This window comes from Dendroctonus ponderosae, unplaced genomic scaffold (genome assembly GCF_020466585.1).
Source record: "Dendroctonus ponderosae isolate FM_Combo_2020 unplaced genomic scaffold, Dpon_F_20191213v2 Dpon_F_20191213_2, whole genome shotgun sequence".
In the NCBI taxonomy this organism is placed as follows: Eukaryota; Metazoa; Arthropoda; class Insecta; order Coleoptera; family Curculionidae; genus Dendroctonus; species Dendroctonus ponderosae.
This window is the reverse complement of record NW_026018165.1, coordinates 16,736,401-16,756,257: the sequence shown is the minus strand read 5'-3', so window position 1 is coordinate 16,756,257 and position 19,857 is coordinate 16,736,401. Positions and strand designations below refer to the sequence as shown.

General features: G+C 36.3%; 5 protein-coding genes across 7 annotated transcripts in view; 2 read left to right on the top strand and 3 right to left on the bottom strand.

Annotated features, from left to right (window-relative positions):
* The window catches only part of LOC109536685 (4-pyridoxate dehydrogenase), a gene marked incomplete at its 5' end in the record, with an annotated part of 7,394 nt that extends 5,669 nt beyond the window's left edge, over positions 1-1,725 (top strand). Inside the window, 2 exon segments of the mRNA XM_048663615.1 lie at positions 903-1,245; positions 1,388-1,725. Coding sequence (XP_048519572.1) covers positions 903-1,245; positions 1,388-1,591 — 547 coding nt within the window.
* Positions 1,726-2,393: 668 nt separating this feature from the next.
* LOC125503381 (60S ribosomal protein L11) lies at positions 2,394-3,750 on the bottom strand. Its single transcript, XM_048663616.1, has 4 exons — positions 3,644-3,750; positions 3,171-3,311; positions 2,899-3,085; positions 2,394-2,666 (listed from the first exon to the last, which is right to left on the bottom strand). Exons 1-4 carry the CDS (start codon positions 3,647-3,649, stop codon positions 2,428-2,430), a joined length of 573 nt encoding a protein of 190 aa, XP_048519573.1. The 5' UTR covers positions 3,650-3,750; the 3' UTR covers positions 2,394-2,427.
* Positions 3,751-3,951: 201 nt separating this feature from the next.
* LOC109536746 (dynein regulatory complex protein 1 homolog) lies at positions 3,952-7,975 on the top strand. Its single transcript, XM_019903098.2, has 13 exons — positions 3,952-4,164; positions 4,504-4,616; positions 4,745-4,902; positions 5,016-5,219; positions 5,305-5,517; positions 5,565-5,867; positions 5,922-6,159; positions 6,315-6,556; positions 6,695-6,851; positions 7,034-7,235; positions 7,283-7,459; positions 7,521-7,696; positions 7,756-7,975. Exons 1-13 carry the CDS (start codon positions 4,037-4,039, stop codon positions 7,884-7,886), a joined length of 2,442 nt encoding a protein of 813 aa, XP_019758657.2. The 5' UTR covers positions 3,952-4,036; the 3' UTR covers positions 7,887-7,975.
* On the bottom strand, positions 7,900-18,075 carry LOC109536747. 3 transcript variants are annotated; one of them, XM_019903099.2, is made up of 16 exons: positions 17,756-18,073; positions 16,862-17,142; positions 14,215-14,312; positions 12,767-12,922; positions 12,585-12,713; positions 12,153-12,392; positions 11,648-11,776; positions 11,377-11,506; positions 9,527-9,649; positions 9,377-9,466; positions 9,196-9,319; positions 9,040-9,142; positions 8,719-8,834; positions 8,543-8,634; positions 8,396-8,485; positions 7,900-8,343 (listed from the first exon to the last, which is right to left on the bottom strand). In XM_019903099.2, exons 2-16 carry the CDS (start codon positions 17,138-17,140, stop codon positions 8,284-8,286), a joined length of 1,959 nt encoding a protein of 652 aa, XP_019758658.1. In that variant the 5' UTR covers positions 17,141-17,142; positions 17,756-18,073; the 3' UTR covers positions 7,900-8,283. The 3 variants fall into 3 exon arrangements, 2 of the variants coding, with proteins under 2 accessions (XP_019758658.1, XP_019758660.1); XM_019903101.2 differs by having other exon boundaries at positions 12,767-12,919; XR_007280845.1 differs by lacking the exon at positions 7,900-8,343 and having other exon boundaries at positions 8,723-8,834; positions 17,756-18,075.
* A 769-nt stretch (positions 18,076-18,844) lies between these two features.
* The window catches only part of LOC109536761 (collagen alpha-1(I) chain), a 10,936-nt gene continuing 9,923 nt past the window's right edge, over positions 18,845-19,857 (bottom strand). The window contains exons 4-5 of the mRNA XM_019903118.2: positions 19,410-19,508; positions 18,845-19,358 (exon numbers count right to left, since the gene is read on the bottom strand). Of these exons, the coding sequence (XP_019758677.2) occupies positions 19,033-19,358; positions 19,410-19,508 (425 nt within the window). The 3' untranslated portion in view covers positions 18,845-19,032. The remainder of the gene's footprint in view (positions 19,359-19,409; positions 19,509-19,857) is intronic.

The following is a 19,857-nucleotide window of genomic DNA, read 5'->3' as shown; positions in this document are numbered from 1 at the left end:
AATCGATATCATTTAAGGGCTTTTTTACCTGTATGTGGCTATGCATTGGGGAAGAAAACCCGACGGCTCAAAAGAGTGATATTAAGACGAGCTCATCCAACAGCACGTTAGATGTTCAGGTCTATAAAAATTGGTTTAGTTTTCACAGTTTTTGCACCACCACGACTTTTATCCATATCGACTTTTTCAAAAATAAATTTTAAGTACCGTTTCTTGTCACAATTCATTGGTTTGGTTATTGCTTTTGTCAGGTCTGGCGTTTTTTCGAAGGAAATTCGAACGGTCAGCTGGCGTTTCTCACAGTTGAAAACCAGTATTCTTCGTTTTAGCTTTCTGAGCTGCTCGGACGGCTGATAAAATATAGCCATTTCTATTGCATTGTATTTCGGTGTATAATTTACAAATTTAATTAAAACTACCCAGTTTTTCAGGTTTAACTGGCTATTTTAACTAGCTGACTGCAGATTTAACCAGTTTAACTGCCTATAAAATGTTCTTTTATTTTTCGTTCCACTTTAAATATGCCATATACTTTTTAAGCTATTCTTCTTTAATGCATAGCATAAAACAGTAGAACCTTAAAAAGCCAAAATTTGACTGGTCTGTAAAAATCATGTAGTGCGAGTTGAAATCTTAACAATGATTCCAGGTCCAACTATACGTTTTATAACAATACCATGTTAGAAAATTTGGAATTATGGGATAACAAAAAACGGCCACTTACGATTGCTGAATCATTTCAAGCAATAACATTCTACAATGTTAACGGAAACACAAGTGAGGCGGCGGATATCGAAGTATTGCTTTCGGGGCCTCCAAGTAATGGCCCCACCCACGGAGAAATGTAAGTTTTTATGGAAATAGAAAAAGCATGTTAAATATCAAACATCACAACGTTTAAGGTACACAAATGCATCATACACGGCTGTATTTGATGTTTTGAACACATATACGGACATTAGTCTGCCTTTAACATTATTGCAACCGAAATCTGTTGGAGAAATCACTTTAGCATCAGCAGATCCCAGAGATTTTCCTTCGATTAACCCGAAGTATTTTTCTGATTCCGACGACTTAGAAACGTTGTACAAAGCAGTGGAAATTGTTAGAAATTTAGAAAACACGACAGCATTTCAACGTTTGGGAATCGAACCCATCATTTTAGATCTTCCAGATTGTGATGCAGATTATGAAAAGCTTTCAAAAGACTGGTGGATTTGCAGCATTCAATATCTTACAACTGCCGTAAGTGTATAAAAAAAGATTTACTTTGTAACAAAGAAAGCGACGGTTCACGAGATATTCCGATGACTCCAGGCTGTAACAACACTGTACAGAATTAAAAATACTCCTAATAGATTAAAAGAATGAAAATAATGATTTTCAGGGTCTTCATGCGGTGGGAACCACCAGAATGGGAAATAACTCGGAAACTTCCGTAGTGAGTTCAGAACTCAAAGTTCATGGAATCAGCAATTTACGAGTGGTAGACGCTGGAGTATTTCCTTATCCTATTTCGGGCCACACGAGTACACCTGTAATGATGGTCGGGGAAAAAGCTGCCGAGTTAATTAAAAATGAATATGCATAAAAATGTTAAATATATCTTCGGAAAGTCCACTTTCTGGGTGACAACTATAACACAAAAATAATAGGAAATTTTGTTCGAACAATTAAATTAAATGTAGCGATCTTGGGTTGAAAATAATAGAACTTCAGATAAGAGTTGCCTTTCGATTGATTGATTTTCCTCGATGACCTCAAGACACTGACACCTTTTACCTTCGAACGTGTAGAATCGACGTGTCGAAGTTTTCACTCGTTCGAAGAATCATGAGATCTTGTAATGAGTTGGGGGATACTGAGGAATATTTTTTCAACTGTGCGCTTTTAGCGCTCTGGGGGAGGCTGGACTCTGGCGAACCATAGGTATATGTATGTTTCTAAATATAATAATTGTGTTCAAATATTCGATGTATTATACGTGGCGTTGTTATATGGGCTCAAACTGTAAGTGGCTTAAAGTTAGCGAGTGACCCTAAACAAACAAAATAAATTTGTTGGACATGTCCGCTGTTAATCACTTTGGGCAAAAACCGAAACAAACCTTCGTAAGTTTCTATAGAACTTCACTAAGAACAATTCATAGGTTAACCTTTAATTGGAAAGTGACCGGCACTTAGGAAATGTAATTTCAAAAACTGTTGCATATGAGAGAACTACACTGAAATAACCGCTGTTAACTCTTTAAGCACAATTAAATGAGAAGTTTGCACTGAACGACACACCACTAAACAGGACTTTGTTAACGAAATAACGGAAAAGACAACATGTCAATGTAGGAAACGGAAGGATGTTGGTAATTGCGGTCATTTGAAAGACAAAAAATAATATAATTGCTCAGCAAAACTTTATAAGTTTATTAACTTATTTTTTGCTACCCAAAATGATTCCGTCATACTTCTGTTGGAACCATTTCATAGCGTCCTCCTTAGTAAGTCGGTGGGGGAAACCAACTTTACCTTGTTTCCTCCTTCTATGTGCTACATTGAATCCGGGTCTTCCCAACACGACGTAGAAGTCCAAACCGTAAATTCCTATGCTGGGGTCATATTTAATACCCAAGTCGATATGCTCTTGGATACCAAACCCAAAGTTTCCGGATGCTTAAGACATAAAAAAACATTTTTAGGTAATTTAGATTTTGAAGCCCACAACAGAAAAATACAGGAATCTCGATAATTGGACGAAAATCCGAAAAAATAAAAGGTTTTACCTCAGACTACAAAAATAGCCAAAACATCATGTCTTTGATAATTGGAGAATATAGAATTTACTTTAATAAACGCTCTAGTATAAAAACAAGTTTAAAAGCTCAACTTTACAAAATAGACATACCTGAGAAATTGTTCCTTCGCAACTCGTATTCTCGAACTTTCAAGCCCCTTTCTAAGATTTCTTCTGCCTTGGCACCTCTAATGGTACAGTGAACCGCAATTTTTTCATTACGACGAATGCCGAAGGACCTGACAGTCAATCTGGCCTTTGAAAACACAGGCTGTTGACCGGTAAGCTGTTCCAGTACCTGGAGAGAATGAACTCATGTAAATATGCAAAAGCAGCCAGCCCAAGTTCAGTTTTCCAGAGAAATCGGCTGGTAAAGCTCTTACCTTGGCTGCTCTGGTAAGCCTGTCTCCACTTTCGCCTACACAGATGTTTAGGCAAAGTTTTCGAATGTGCAAGTCCCGCATTACATTTTTGGACTTATCCTTCACTTCCTTCCTCTCCTTTTTGGTCGTTTTAGCAACGGGCTGCAATAAAAGCAACATTTTAGGTTAGATTTTTTGCAACAAATGTAATCTAGTTGCACCTTAAGAAACGTAGTTTCTCATCTAAATTGTTAAAAAAACATGTGATTTTATGTGGTTTAGGAAATCAACCACAAAATAGCTAGTTTTAGTTTCTACACTACACGTAAAAACATGTAATTTGACAAAATACCCTAAGTCCCAGCGAAAAAATATGAAATAGAATAAATAGGTCGAAATACTTTCTCGTTTTCCATGATAAATTTCACAATTTTCCCAGTTAATTTAATAAGATGAATTAAGAATAGAAATCAAAAATAAAAATTAGTACCTACCGCCATTGTCACTTTTATCGAAGAAATGCTAATCGGTTTTGTCAAAAACGTCAACAAATGAAAACCTACAGAGTTGCCAGCGGAGTTAAGCGTTGTCAGCTTGTGCCGGGAGGCGAATTCGATTAGCATCCGCACACCTCAGCCACGCACGCACCAAATGAGCACTTGCATATCTGGAGATATTTCCTACATGCATAAAACTTCTACCTATTCAAATTAATAATTAGTTATCATTTCATTAAATTACCGATTTTATTGGCCTTCTGGTGTATAATTTTGGGACGGGATTGGTTGGTTGCTATGGCGAGCTTAGAAATTTGATTGATCGAATTTATTTTATTGCGCTACGATAGAGTAACTTAAACAGTTTTCGTATTTAATTGTCACGCTAAAATGTCTTCAAGAAGAAGTACTGAAATTATTGAAGATCTTGAACCGCAAGTTACTTCTTCTGATCCGAATGAGCGCAAGCTGGCCAGGCGGTTAAGAATTGAGCGCAGATGGGAAGCGTTGAAGAAAAGGTTTGATTTTTTAATTTATTACAGGAATAGAATGTTAAAATTATCAGTTTTTCAGTTCCAAAATATACACGGTGACTCAAGTACGAAAAAATGAGTTCAAAAGTTGCTTGCAAAATTATTAACGAATGCATTTCACCGTAGATTTCCGGTTGGATTCGGGTCAATTAAAAATTCAAATGTTAACTTATATGGCAAAATTTGAACACCATTTTACGCACTCACTCAAAAGTTCCACAACAGTTAAGAAGACTGGAAATTTTTGTTTTTCCAGTTAAAATCCGTCTTGTTTATTCGGAATTAGTCTTCGTTGTATATGTGCTTACAATATTATTGTTGTAGCAAGCAAAGTGTTCAACAGGTAGACAAACTGGTGCAAGGCGACGAGGAATTTAACGAGATACAAATTCAGTTAAAGAAAAGCGCGGAATTATTGGAAAAGTTTCTAATAGAAGGTAAATTAAAACATGTTGTCTTTTACAGGCTTCCTTGACCCATCCAAGTTATATTTTATTTCACAAATCCGTGCAATGCATTTTTTTTCAAATTAACAAATAAGCAAAATTTCACTGGCTCCTTACAGGTGAAGAATATATTACGAACGTTCGAGTGGCGAATGATTCCAGAGAAGTGGACAGAAGGGAATCAGAAGGATTAAACAAAGAAAAGATTTACGAACAATTAGATGAAGAAGCGCAGGCCGCTAGTGAGCTTTTCAACAACATTGCCAACAAATGGGCGGTAATGATCATTAAATAAAATTATACTGAGAACCAGTGAATAAAATGAGTAGAAACTCGCCTGTTTGCCAAGATATTTTAGTGCAAAAACCCCCAATAAAAGAAAATTTGCAGTCAATTCAACGCCAAAACGATCCTCTGCAAATAAACGAAGCTATAATGGAGCAAAAGGAGAAATGTGACTTGTTGATCAGTCAAAAGGATGGAATAATTGCGATGTTGAATGAGGAGCTGCGAAATGCTGACAAACAATTCGCTAAAGATCAAAGAAAACAAATGGAAGATGTCAACACTCTATCACAAAGAATTGAAAAGCAGGTAAGTTCGGTCCTTTAACCAAGGGTTTAACCTTGGAATACTAATACTTGAGACTAGTTGAACCATACATGCTCAACTGATGCAGATATCGTTTATGAGACGCGCATATCGAGAAGAGCTCAATATACTGGAAAATGTAATACAGCATGAGAGAGAAGCGCTAATTGAAGTGACCGATAAGAAATGGGAAGAGTTATTTAGAAAGCGTGAAAATCAAGAAATATCCAATAGCAAGGCAAAGTTTGAGCAAGTTGAGGAGTTTGATCAAAGAATGGAGTCACTGCGAATGGACTTTCAGGTTTGATAGATCAGTGAAACTTGGAGTCTTCTTCAAAAAAAGTGTAGGAGCATTTTAGGGAGACCAAGATTAAGTTGGAGAACGACATAGAAGAGCTTCAACGGGAATTGGAGAAAATCAAAGCTCTGGCATTGCTTAACAGTGAGAAGCTGGATTATAACTATCAGATCCTTAAAAAGAGGGAGGATGAAAACATTATAATAAAATCCCAGCAGAAGAGGAGAATGAACAAATTGCAAGACGTGATCAACGGCCTGAGAACGAAAATTTCTGAGTACGAATCCCGCATGTCAAATAAAATTAAAAAACTGTCCGAGAGTATTAAGAAGTTGCATAAATCCATCATTGATGTAAGCACTTAATGTTTGATTATTAGAGTTGAACAAACCAGGAATTTTCCACAGGTGGAAGCCAAAGCTGACCACTTTGCCCACGTAAACGACGAGAAGTTCCACATGCTATGGGAAATGAATAAAAACCGCACTTTGGCAGTTTTGAAGAAAATTCTGGACACCGATAAAATTCTCTACGAGCAGCAGATGGGACTCGAATGGGACCCACCACAGAACTTTATCGTCGACAAAAAGTCATTGCCGAGTTACCGGTTGGCTGTTAATAATGTGCCTGCAGAGTTTCTACACGGTAAAAATGCATTATCGTAGAGCAATTGATCTTGTTTCTGATTTTTTGCTACTCTCAAGTACCTCTTATCACAAAGAAAGTTGTTCCCATGTAAATCGCAATTTAATAGCGTTACAAACTTTGCGTCTGCTTCATATACATTTTTGTCGACACAGATGGCAAGTCGGTAGAGTCGAGATCAGTAGGACAAATACTGTCCGTCCAAACCATCTTCCAAGATAGCGAATCTTTAGATTCCAATCTGCAGGATAACAGCAACTACATGAAGGTATTAAAGCACATATTGACTCGAATCTCGGACAAATCGGGATTTTTGGCTGAAAAACGTCTCAAAGAGCTCCTGAAGGGATATACGGACGATCAGAAGAATATCGTCCGATTGGATAATGTTTTTGCTGTGAGTGGTTTCATTTACTCACGTTTTGGTCTTAATGCAACTTTCAGCGCTGAAAAATTAAATAGCACTCTATCAATTGTAGTTTTCCAGCCGCAGGAATTAAATATTTTTATTTATTTATTATTTATTTTTTCTTAGGCGATCGGCATTCAAGGCATTGACTATATCAATGTTTTGTTTAAACATTTCCAACCATACACGTATTGTCCAGTTTGCCAGGGATCAATGGGAACTTCGGCTTCCCGTATTGATAGTAGAACTTCAGCCTCATCTCAAATTTCATCGATATTTTCTAGTAAGTTTTCCAGACAAATGAGTATATTTTGAATAAATACATTGAAAGGGAAATCACATGCCAACGGAACAACTTAAGTGGATTATCGCCATTCCTTTCAAAAGAATTGAATAGTCTAAAAATGGGGAAAATCGAATGAATTGCATTCTGCTCATTTTATTCAGTACAGTTTGCCTCTTTAGGATTTGGAGATGCCTCAAATTTCTACATACCAGAACTAGACGATGTTATTGATGCCATTCGCCAGCCTGATGTGGTGCTTGGTTCCATTATTTCCCAATTGGTTAACACTGAGGATCTGGCAGAAGAACCAGACTCCGTGTCTGAGGCGTCCGAACATGAAGCCATTGAAGATATTTGCGGAGTGGCAGGTTTGGAGCAATAGTGAGTCGCTTAAAATGAGAATGAAGGCGAAACTGCAAAAATGTTAGCTTTGCAGATAAAACTAAGGATAAGGTGAAGGCAGTGTCATCCAAAAAGAAAATATCCAGCATGCGATTAACTGATTTATCCGCCTGCCAGTTTCGGCACCCTTTGGTGATTAGTCCTGTTTATGTGCTAAGGGCTTTAAAGGAGTTTGTTGCGTCTTATTATGTGCGCACGTCCGGGTAAAGTTTGGATACTGAATAGACCCCCAATGGGTCACTAATTTTATGCTTATTGGCCCAGAGTTCCTACCACTGGAGCCAGATTAGAGAAGAAACGATTAACCATATCGAGATATTTAACAGAACGTGACATCAAAACCTACTGGGAAAAGTTCAGGCAGAATTTCGGCGAAGACCGTGTGAGGGTTTGGAACGCTCTTTTGGAAGGCCTGAAGAAATATCACGAAATTCTGAAAGGTTTTTGCTGGATTATCCATTCAATTTCAATGAGGGGCCAAGAAGGTGTAGGTTTTTAGATCGCCGGACGATTTGTGATGACGTAATGCGACTTCGCAAAGAGAATGCTGAGCTTAAGCGACTTCTGGCCAACTATTTGGACCACCACGAATTTTTGACTCCGACGTGCGCCAACGACAGGAACCCGTAATAAAACCCACTGGGCCAATTAAATTTTTTATTTACATTTTTATTACTTCCATTTATACTCAACACGTAATTAAAAATATTTTATGTGTCCTTGATAAAGCATTATTCGAGTACTTTCCTTGCTTGGATCTTTACCACATTTATATAAAAACTGTAAAACTTGTAAAGAGATAATGAACATTGAACATCAAGTATACCACGTCAATTAGGTAAATACATTGGCACCTAATATAGGTTTAATAAATACAACATAGACTTGTTATAAAATGAAGCAGATTTTCAGATTTCGAAAAATTCCTTATTCTAGCTAAGCTGTGATTAAGACGAAAATAGTGTTTGATGATTGATGAAAAGCCGCAAACATTTAACATTCAATCTATTGGGTGTCGGATAGTAAATTAAAAGTAATTTTTGTCTTTCAACCTTTTAATAAATACCGGCTCCATGTCTTCGTCTTCCTAAAAAAATAACTGTCTCTGTTAATCGATTCAAACGCTCATGGAAACCTACCGGAAAATACGAAGGAGCTTCGATCTCAACAGTATTCTGAGTAACTCCCTCCTTGCAAGTTAACCAAAACGTTTCCATCAGTCCTTTACCCTAAAACATTCGAAAGTTTAGTTTTTAATTTTGTCTAACCTGATAGGGAAAATTTACTTTCACTTCCACTAGTCCGCGTTCTTCGATCTTGTACCCGCCAATTGCATCCAGGGCTTTTTTCATTTCGAGGCTTATATGGATCTTTGATGCTGAAATGTAACTTTCATAAATTTGAATGATTTTCCACCAAATTTTCTCAAAGTTCTCTAGTTACTTAAAAAAATATATGTTACCTACACCCGTCGATTCCATTCTCGAAGCTGTATTTACGGTGTCTCCAAATAGGCAATATCTTGGCATTTTAGACCCAACTATCCCAGCCACTACTGGGCCTGTATGGGCTCCAGATCTAATAAATTATTCAGGTTAAGAGCGAAAATTTCCCATAAAATCATTTGTCGATTTCAAACCAAAAAAATGTCTTTAATTTGAATGCACTACTAAAACCATGCTTTCATCATAAATAACGCACTAAATTCCAGCAGCTAATTATTAAATGTACAACATTATTTGCTAACATTGCTAAAAAGATACTATTTTCTATAAATACGTACCTAATTTGAAGCTTTTCGGATTTTCTGTGCGGGATTTTAAAATGCCTGGAACCTGCAAGTAGATCCAAAGCCATACTGGCTATTTCCGATACGTGCTTATTGCCTGAAAATGAACAAAATAAGCTGCTGATGGATTAATTATCTGGAAAAAAATACCATTTTTTACAGGCAGCCCAGAAGCCACCATATAAGAATCGCCAATCGTTTCCACCTTGTACACATCATAACATTCAATACGAGAGTCAAACTGCTTGTAGATTTTATTTAAGAATGTTACCACCTGAAATTGGTTGGATTAGCAGGATTATCAACCGGAAGGAAGATTTGGGATTTTCACCTCGAGTGGTGTGCTGATGGCTGCAATTTCCGTAAACCCAACTATATCACTAAAATACACTGTGACCGACGCATAATATTCGGCAGGTACCTAGAAAAGCATTAAATTAATTATTTTCGTGCTTAATATCGTTAGTTAAATTAAACCTACTTGTCTGGTTTGCTTAAGTTGGGTCGCCACACTCGGAGGAAGCATTTGAAATAACAGCAGATCGCTTTTCTTTTTTTCCCTCTTCAATTCGTTGGCTTTTTTCGACAAGTTCGCAGCATATAACTGAAAATAGCATCGATCAAAAACATTACTTACTTAAGCAACATTTTTCAGTTGTAGAAAAAGCATTAGAATGCACTGTTCTTTTTTCTGGAAAGTGTTGAATGGTAAAAATTTCGGTAATTTTCTTATCCGATACAAGGGTTTTTATTTTTTTAAGCAAAAACTGTGCATTTATGCAGAAAAACTCAAAAGAGCTTTTTTGTTTACAACTAATAGTTGAATTGGAAAATAGTCCTAATTTAAAAAAAAACGTTATTGTACACATCTTTTCTGGAAATTATTGCGGTAATGTTCTCGCACAATACAACGGTTTTTATTATGTAAATCAAAAACTACGCATTTAAGCAACAAAACCCAAAAGAGCTTTCTTATTCCCAACTAAATGTGGAATTGATAAATAATTTTTATTTCCAGAAAAACCATTGGCGTGCTCCTGTTTTTCGCGGGAAAATATCAACTGCCAAATATTTATTTGCCGTAATTTTCTCAGATACGACAACAGTTTTCATTTTTTAAATAAAAAAAGTGTACAATTTAAGAGAAAATCAAAGGAAATTTTTCTTCCCAACCTGAATGTATTTGTTTTTTATTTGCAAAAAACCATTGGGGTGTAATAGTTAACCGGAAAGTATCAAATGCTAAATATTGCGGTAATTGTCTCGCACAGGATAACGGTTTTAAAAATAAAAAACTGCACGTTTCAAGGAAAAAACCCAAAAAGCATTTTCGTTCCCAATTTCATGTAGAATTTAATAATAAATTTATTTGCAGAAATACTCTTATCGCACACTATTTTTTTTCTGGAAAGAATCGGTTAAATATCGCGGAATTTTTTTCGAAGAAATCAACGGATTTCCTTTTTTAAATCAAAACCGGACCATTTAAGCAACAAACCCAAAAGACTTTTCTGTTCCTAATTTATGTTCCTTAATTCCTAATAAACGCAGAATTGCAAAACAGTTTTCATTTGCAGAAAAACCATTGGCGTGCTCTGGTTTTTTTATCTGGAAAGTATCAAATGTTAAATATTTAGGGCGGTTATTTTCTCTGAAACGACAAATGTTTTCATTTTTTACATGGAAAAATTTGAATTTTAAGAAAAAAAGTCAAAATAATGTTTTTCTTCCCAACTGAATGTGGAATTGGAAAATATTTTTGTTTGCAGCAAAGCCATTGGTTTTTTCAGAAAGTATCAAATGCTACTTATTACGGTAATTTTGCCGCACACTACAACGGTTTTACTTTTGCAATCAAAAGCTGTTCATTCCAGGAGAAAACCCAAATAATATAAAATTGAGAAATAATTTATATTTGCGCAAATGCCATTGACGTGCCCTGATTTTTTTCTGAAAATTACGAAATACGGTAGTTTTCAAGGAGAATACAATGGCGTTTATTTTGTAAATAAAAACTGAATATTTTACATACTTTTTATTAAGGGCGCCTTTAATCCCGAAAACTCTGATCCCGGAAATAATTGTCATTCACATTCAAGATGTTTTTGAGGAATTGGGTAAAGTAGTTTTGTGAAAGTAGTTCCTAAGAACCACCAGGTAAGACTTAGTTAATTCTTAAATCGAAAATGACTATTTAAGAGTCATAAAAAAGAGTGAGAGACTGCTATAAACGATATTTCTTATTTTCGACGGAAAACTATAAAATCTGCACTTTGGCATCTTGCGTATTGAAAAAATGCGCATTTTGTTACGCAGTTTCTTTAGACTTACCTGAATTGTTGCTACTGCATTATGAACCAGCCAAATAATCACAGGAGATACGGCTAAAACCACAATTAAAATTGTTATGCCCACTGCCTCTTGGTTGGCCGCATCTCGCAAATTTCCACTTACATATTCCCTATAAAATAACATTGCTGTTAATCGAGTTTCTCCATAATACTTTAAGCATTCAAAATTCGTGCAAACCCATAAACGATTATAACAGCAACGAGTTCAGGCTATTAATGCGGTCAAATGGTTAAAGCAATAAGGATCTTACCCAATAGTAACTCTAAGGGATCGTTGTAGTTTGCGTAACTCATCGGTGTATAAAGCAATTGAATCGAAATAATTAAGAGCCTCTGTATAGTTGGGTTCTCGTTGGATATTTCTTATTATAATATCATTTCTGGAAACAAACTTTGCTTTATTTATTGCCAGCGTATGGGGAAACGTAACAAGGAGTTGTATATGTTTTCTTTTAACTGTAGCATATAAAGAGGTAACAAGAGAAGTAATAAAATGTGACAATATTTAAAACAACCAATTTAGTACTCATTTTTACACCCCTGAAGTGAATCATCAGTGGTAAGCACAGTTTTCAACAAAATTTTTAGTTTTGCAGTCTACCAGAAAAATAGTTCTTGTGCGGTTTTGATGTGGCGGAAAACCGTCCTTTGTACCCCCAAAAAACCCAATCATCTTTGCACAATTAAACTAGCAATTAAACAGCAAAATATGTTCTATTCTAGAATGGCCTTACCGGAAACTGAAAATGTACTTACTGCTTCTTAATATTGCCATAATCAATCATCGTTTGAGACAAATTGTTATACTCCTGCTTCAATTTGGCCACGTAGTTCAACGAGGTGTTAAGTAGATCTTTGGCTATTGAATCGTGCTGAATATAGCTGATGTAGTTTTGCTTTTTCAATATACCTTTTCCGAAATAGTTGACGCCATAAACGCTCGCAATTCCCGTACTTTCAATGCTTTTCAACAAGTTCTTAAACGCCAATAAGTATCTAGAATAAAGAAGAAAAACGATCGTGTAGTGAATTGGAGCAAAAAGATGTTTGAGACAAGATTATTTAGACAAAAGTTTCGAGAAACAAATGCGCAATTCAAAAACACGTATTTCATACATTTATTTATCCTTCTTTTTGCTTCGCAAACATTTCTTTAAATAATGCATTTATTTAGTTTAGTTGGTTTACCTCCAAACACCGCTGGTGTCAGTTTCTTTAATTTGTTGCGTTAAATGTTCCAACATTGCTGCATTCACCGACGTATACCAAGCTAGTACATCTGTAAATGTTGTTTCTTCGGACTGATTCACTGTTTGTCTGTAAAATTTAATTGATTGGTTATTCCAACATTTTTTGCATCTGTATTGTACCTAAATGTTGTCAGATTGGTCAAAAAGGTTTCCTTATCCAAATACACCTTTCGACTACCATCAATCTGAAGATTCAACGGCGGCCAGAAACTCATATTCCCCAATGCTTCATTGGTCAGCTTGAATCTTGCCTTCAAATCGGTCCTCTCGGTCCTGCTTAACATTAACAACATTAACATGTTAACTTGCCAAATGTTGCAAGCTCCTCCCATTTGATTGGCTACAGTTACAGTAAAAAAACTAATAAACATGCTCCTGATGTAAATGTAACTTAAGTGAAATCGACAGCGCTTCTCGAGTGATGAAAGATGGGGAATCATGAATATTTTGAAAGGAATAATAGCAAGTCGTCACAAAGCACTAAATAAGTCTTTATTGAAATTGGGGACTAATAAGAAGACTTTAGGGCTTTTGAGCTTCGAGTCTTGCTTCAGCGCGTTCAACTGTCTATTGGAAAGAGAAAACGTGAAATTGAAACAATTGGAAATAGACAAAAGTATTAAATATGTCGCAAATAATGAAACTCAAAAGGGGATGATTGAGGAGAAAATATAAACTTTTTAAAGTCATACCAATCAATGTATCTCCGACAAAATAAAAATCTAATTTTGCTTGTTTGGACTTTTGAAACATTTTCTTTTAACATCGGGAACTAGACCGTCAAAATCGGCCTTAAATAGAGGAAAATGCAGGAAATTTCTTTTCCGAGATCGTACAAAATCACATAGTGTTTTTCAATGAACATTCAATGTACTATTTCTGGTCGACTCGGATGATAATCCGATTAAAATTAGCATAATTTCATTAGTCACAATAATTTCTATAGACACGTAAATAATAGAGCATGTCAACACTCGCAAATTGAACAGGAAATTGCTTCCAATCTCTAATCAAATAACTCACATCAATTTCAAATTAATGTGCTGTTTCTGGGTCTGGCGAATAAAAACTCGTTTTCTGCATAAAAGAAAAATAACTTTATTTGACCGGAGGAATTATATGGAAGATTTTGTTAAATACGTTTAGATTACACATAAATTATCATTTTCTTCACCTAAAATCCATGCTAAATTTGCGATTTAAACGAAGTGCAATGCTCAGTACGAATCGAATCCGCATAACAGTTAATTGAAAATTAAGGTCATCCCTCTAGAGAAAAACTACTTTGTCTGATTATTTATAGATCTTTACCCCAGTTGATGATAGAAAATTGGACCTATTTGCTTCTATCAATTCGGCCAATCAATGATTCACGGAAACTTAATTATCTTTATGTTCTGTGTGGGGAAAGTCGGCTACCCAAACATTAAAAAAGTTCGCCTGTTTCGGCCAATCCACCACCTACAAGATTCAAAGTTTCCCTTTTATTATTCCCCAGAAAACCGAGGTTTTTCATTAATTTTCCGGTTCTTAATTCAATTAGTTGGTTTCAATGCTACTTGACTTACTTTAGCTCTTTTCCGCCGGTGTAAAGGTAAAAGGCTACTTCAGACCTTTCGAGCTGCATTCGAGTGACGACTTTGCCCAATTCCGTCGCTGCAGTCACCTGAAACTCTTGATTTTAGCAACCGATTAAGCTTCTTAAAGTATTCTTCAAAATACTTGAGGATTTAACGTCTTAAAAATCCCGGTCTCTCCACTGTTGTTTTAGTGCCAAACTATGGAATTGTTTGGCTTTGCGCTCGTTCCAGTATTATACCACTTAATATACTTAACGAAAGTGAAAAAGTTTATTTATCTCAAATTCTATTCAAACATTAAAAGATACAGGATTCTGCGGGTATCGTGTGATTTTCGGGTTATTAAGCCGTCGTCAAAAGAAATTTGGTCCTGACGTTTTGCTAGCACGCATCGGAACCATCCTCAGCGTTATGCCGCATTAGGCAACACCATTTCGAAATTCAATGTTTGTTAAATGAAACTGCTATTTCCATTCTAGAACGTAGCCCGCATCGGTATTCTCGCTCGCACTCATATGCCTCCATGAGCGATGGACGATTGACTGTGCGTTGCCGCGTTCCAAATTGCTACCTTCACGGCTTGAAACTTTCTCGGAAATAACCGACTGCTCGAAAACAAAACTCAAACATTCTCTTGGTTATCTTATTCGTTACTTCGTAGTAACGGCGTGAAGGACACATGCGGTTATAAAATTGGAATAAATCGGGTGTTGAAGAGGAAAAAAATCCAGCAATGATATAACGCAAAAAGGCCCATAAAACTCATTCACCAGAGGCAAAACAAGCTGAAACAACGAGGTTTATGCCATAATATAAAAAAAACTAATCAAAATCTCAGTGGTTGTTGTTTGATTTATAGCCCAGTGCGCTCAAGTGGGAAAATTGGGGTGCATCCATTGAATTCACTTTGGGGCATATGAAACATCAAAAAAATATTCGCTCCAATAAAACTCCACAATGAAAATATCTGGCTCACCACGTACTCATTCTGCTTGTATTCTGTTGTTTACAATAGGTGTGTGTTTTTATTCCTTCAGTATACTTCCCCAAGAGCCATTTATTAAGTTAATTACATTCAACGAATGACTCATTAAAATATATGGACAGGATCATTATCGCTTTCCCGTTAAATATATGTGTAATTAAGGTTTCTGATGTGATCCCAGATCAATATAGGAGCTCAGTTTCGATAACGGAATTCAGTTAAAAGGGCGCTTTAATTGGAAAGTACAGCTTCACTTAGTTTCTTTTATTAAGACACTATTTTCGGTGCTATTCTTGGAGACACACTCAAAATATACCCTTAGGCGTCTGCTAATTTAAGCAATTAGTTGGCGTCCAGTGGTGGTTTATTTGTTTTCGTAGTCTACCGAAGCTTATTTATCCTTCAAATTATTTATTTGATTTATGGTTTGAATTAATGATTAATTCAAAATGAATAGAGAGAGATGAAATGAGGATATTTACAAAAAACTTTAGAATTGTTGGATAAATCGGAGTGGAGTCAATTTCATCTATCTTTAAAGTTCTTGTGCAATTTGAGAGGCTCATTCGAAGTCTGTTCAGCTTTTCAGGTCAACTTAATTACCAAATGTCCTTTAAAGGCGATTGAATGCGTGTTTCATATCCGATGGGATGCTGGTTAGTTCGGGAACTTAATTTAGGTGAAGTCACCCATCTGCTAATTCTGACAATGCTAAGAGCATACGGGCGTTACAAATTAAGGGAGACGGAAGCAAGTTAGCAAATTCAAGATTGTAACTCTAATTTTGGTGATTATTAGATACGTGACTAAAATGCAGTCAGTCCCAGAAGTAATGTCTAAATTCGTTTAAAATTCAGCGGTGTGTTTTATGGGAAGAATCTCGGACTTTTTATGCTTAAGAGTATCTTCTAGAAATAAACTCAAGCTTGCTCCAACATTTAGCATTTACAAATAACAATTGACTAGTTTGGGCTTTTTTCCAAAAAACAATCCGCTATGTTTACAACATCTTGCAAATATTTCTGGGAACTGTATTTTTTTTTATGACACATGTTCTTGTTCTTTCTACTTCTTCTTGTAATAAATGTTGCGCTCCTTACTTTATTGCAATCATTACACGTGATTTTCTCTACCTTGAAGAACTTCTGGTTAAGACTAAACCAGTTTCCCAATGGTTTAAATAAAATAATTCCCCATTTCTGCAGGAAATGGCTAAGTGATATTTAGGTACTTTTTTCTCAACAATTTCCAAGATTGCCTCCAAGGGCAAGAAAGATTCATTGGCGGGACCAACATAAATTTTAATCTTTCTCTGTTCGATAAAATTACAGAAGTAAATCTCTATTACCTTAGATAAATTAGGTCAAAGTCGTCCGATTACTTTGAACTGTTCTCGCAAAGAATTCTTCATACTTTGGACTTAATAAAATTGATCTCTGAACTTTTTTGCTTAACGCAGCACGCTGGAGATTTTATTTTTTTGACTGGTTATCTCTGAAAGTGGTGCGTTTTCGCCCGAAAATTCAAGCCATTCGTGTTTGGGAAACGCCAGGAAGAAATTATTGTGCACAATCAGATCATGTTCTCCTCATATCAAATTGTGTATCATGTGTATCATAAGAAATTGTGTATCATGTACATGTTGCTTACCTGATTTTCAACTTCTATGCTATCATTCTTCAAAATCATGATGTTCCTCAAGATTACGGACGTTTGCACAATCAATGCAAGTATTGGTATGAAAGGCAACACCAACATCTGCAGCAGATGCAATTTTCTGCCTCTTCCGTCGGCCGGATTGATCGACTTTGCACAGCAATATCCTCTGGGTACCGCTTGCGAAACGTCCTCAGAACTTACCGATCTGATCGAAGCATCCTCGCAGTCTTTTATGTGATTTGTGATTGCTTTCTGATTGTTGATAGACATAGCTGGAATTAGTCGATTAGTTTAGGTGTTTTCGAGCCGTTCAAACTCCTGAAGATTCACCAGTAAAAATGATTGAAAAATTGAACAATATATCAAGAAGAAAATACTTTTTGAATTTAGGAGTGATAAAAGTTGACTAAAACCTCGCACAAGAAACATTTAAACATAGTTCTGAAAACATATGAATCTTGTCAATATCAGACACTCTACAAAGCCGGCTTCGAGCCCATCGGCTCTCATCAATCGTGTTTAGCCTGAAAATAACACTCACAAACACGCAATTTTATTTTGCCAATGCAAAATATTTCTTCCGTATGCTTCAAAATGCAGTTGAATTTTATATTGCCTGAACCCGACAGGAAAAAATGACTTCGTGTAACCTTCCTGTCGACCGATCAAGTGTACGTGTTAATTAATAAAGACTTATTGGAAATTTGACTCCAATTATTCGATGGGACATGTTTTTAATTGAATCGCTTTGCTTTCGGCTTCAATTAAGCTTCGGGCGAAAAAGTTTATTACAAATCGGTCTTTCATTGGGAGATTGTTTAGTCCATTGCAGGAAAAGCTCGAACATTTGCATCATCTATCCAGCCAGTTTGGAAATTTACTTACCAGTTACGCCTTTAATCCCTTTTTATATCCAGCCACATAATAAGAAATACCCTTTTTTCAGAAATGTATTTAACGTAAAACGGGTTTAGGCAGTTCATAGCAAGCAAGGCATTTTCCCACATTTGACTAGTTTGCAATGCAAAGCAATGCGATGCGATGCGATTTTTCACAGATAATCCGATAAAACATTATCCGAAAATGCGGCTCACTAAACTAAATGTGTCGGTTGAAAAGTAAGAGTCGATGCTCTGCCAAAACACGCAAAATGTATTTTCGTATGCTGTTTTTTTACGGATAGTGTTCTAAGGACTTTCAACTAACAAATCCCATTGGCGATTGAATTGTGGTGTAGTTATAATCAAAGTTATTTTTAGATAAGTTACGTCGATTAAAACGAGATTTGAAAAATACATTAGAGGCAATAATAGAGCGTGCATTCTATTATTTTTATCGCCCGAATAATGCGCTTAGGGCTAATAGGTAGAACATTAAAAAAAATCCAACGCTTACCGAGCTCTGGCAATTCTAGCGTTGACTAGGTCACATCAATTATCAAAAAAACCCTATAATTTTACGTTTTGAAGTTTTCTAAGATATTTAATTCGCCAAACAACCCTCTCGAGACTGCCCTTCAATAGAGACTGAACTCACTTGTTGCGGAGTTTTGCCACATTTTTACTGGAAACTTGCGCTCCACTTTCCCTCCGCTTTTCCCTCTGATGTGTGAATAATTACTTATCGATATCTTCCGTAGAAACTCTATTACGTGCCGTTTGATGTCTAGTAATGTATAAGTTGGAAAACTATGTTTCTGCGTCAATAATGCCCAGGTTTATTTTAACTGCAATTTTAATTAAAACGCAACAATGGTAAAGATGTTCAGTTGGCCGGATTGTGAACATTTTTTTGGATCCTTAGTAAATTAATTTTTTTAGAGCGTTTCCACATATTAACGCTTTCCAAATTTTGCGGAGGAGGGCAGGAAGCAAAAAATACACAGCTGATAAAGGGGGTTTTTGGTGTTATTGCTGCGATATCACTTTTCCAAACCGAACAATAAAGTAAAATTGGGTCGATTTAAACGGAAAATTATGTAATATTTCATATGTATTTTTGTTATAAATGTTTTTTACAATGCTACAATGCTGTTATTGCAAGTTTCACCTTGTTTCAGTTTTTAGTTTTCGCATGAGCCGTCTTAGAAAAAGGCATGAATGACTCTGAATCCAGCCGTTGCTTCGTAGCCCTTTTACACTTCCGAAGCTCTAGTTTACATGTTATTTTTTAACCGGCAAATAATTAAGATTTAAACTAGGTGGATGCTCTGGTACGGATCCAAATGGGTTCGGCCCAAAGCCTCCTAGAGGGCCAGGCGGTCCGGGAGGTCCTGGTGGTCCGAACGGTCCTGGAGGTCCTGGAGGTCCTGGAGGTCCTGGAGGTCCTGGAGGCTGCAGAAAACCTTCTGGTCCCCCTGGGCCTCCTGGTCCCCCTGGGCCTCCTGGTCCACCCGGGCCTCCAGGTCCTCCAGGTCCTCCAGGCCCTCCAGGTCCAAGACCTCCTCCTCCCCCAGTGCCTCCTACGCCTCCGTTTCCACCCACTCCTCCTAAAATCATGGCAAAATTAACTTTTTTATTTTCTTTAATACACTATTTACCTTGAGGTCCGATAATATGCTCGTATGGATTAGGAACATGAACGTACCGTCCAGAGTCATCCGGTTGGTAACCTCCGGCGCCGTCCGGCCGATATTGGCCTAAAATGAATATTATTTGAATGTTGATAGAATTTAAAAAATTGGTCAAACTAATGAAAGCTTAAACTTATGAAATCCCACACATTAGAAATGCGTCTAAACTCAGTTCGGTTGCACCGATTTTATTTGATTTTAAATCAGTTTGCAACATTTCATGTATAAATCAATTATGTGGGTTTGTCTCAATCTTCCACAAAAATGAATCACTGCCACATTAGATTGTTAAATTTCCAAATTCCTCGCATTACGGTATCGTTCGTAAAGTTCAAGGCGATGATATATTAATAAAATGTAATAATTTAAATAAATATTTATAATCATCCTTGACAATCTGCTAACCTGAATGGTT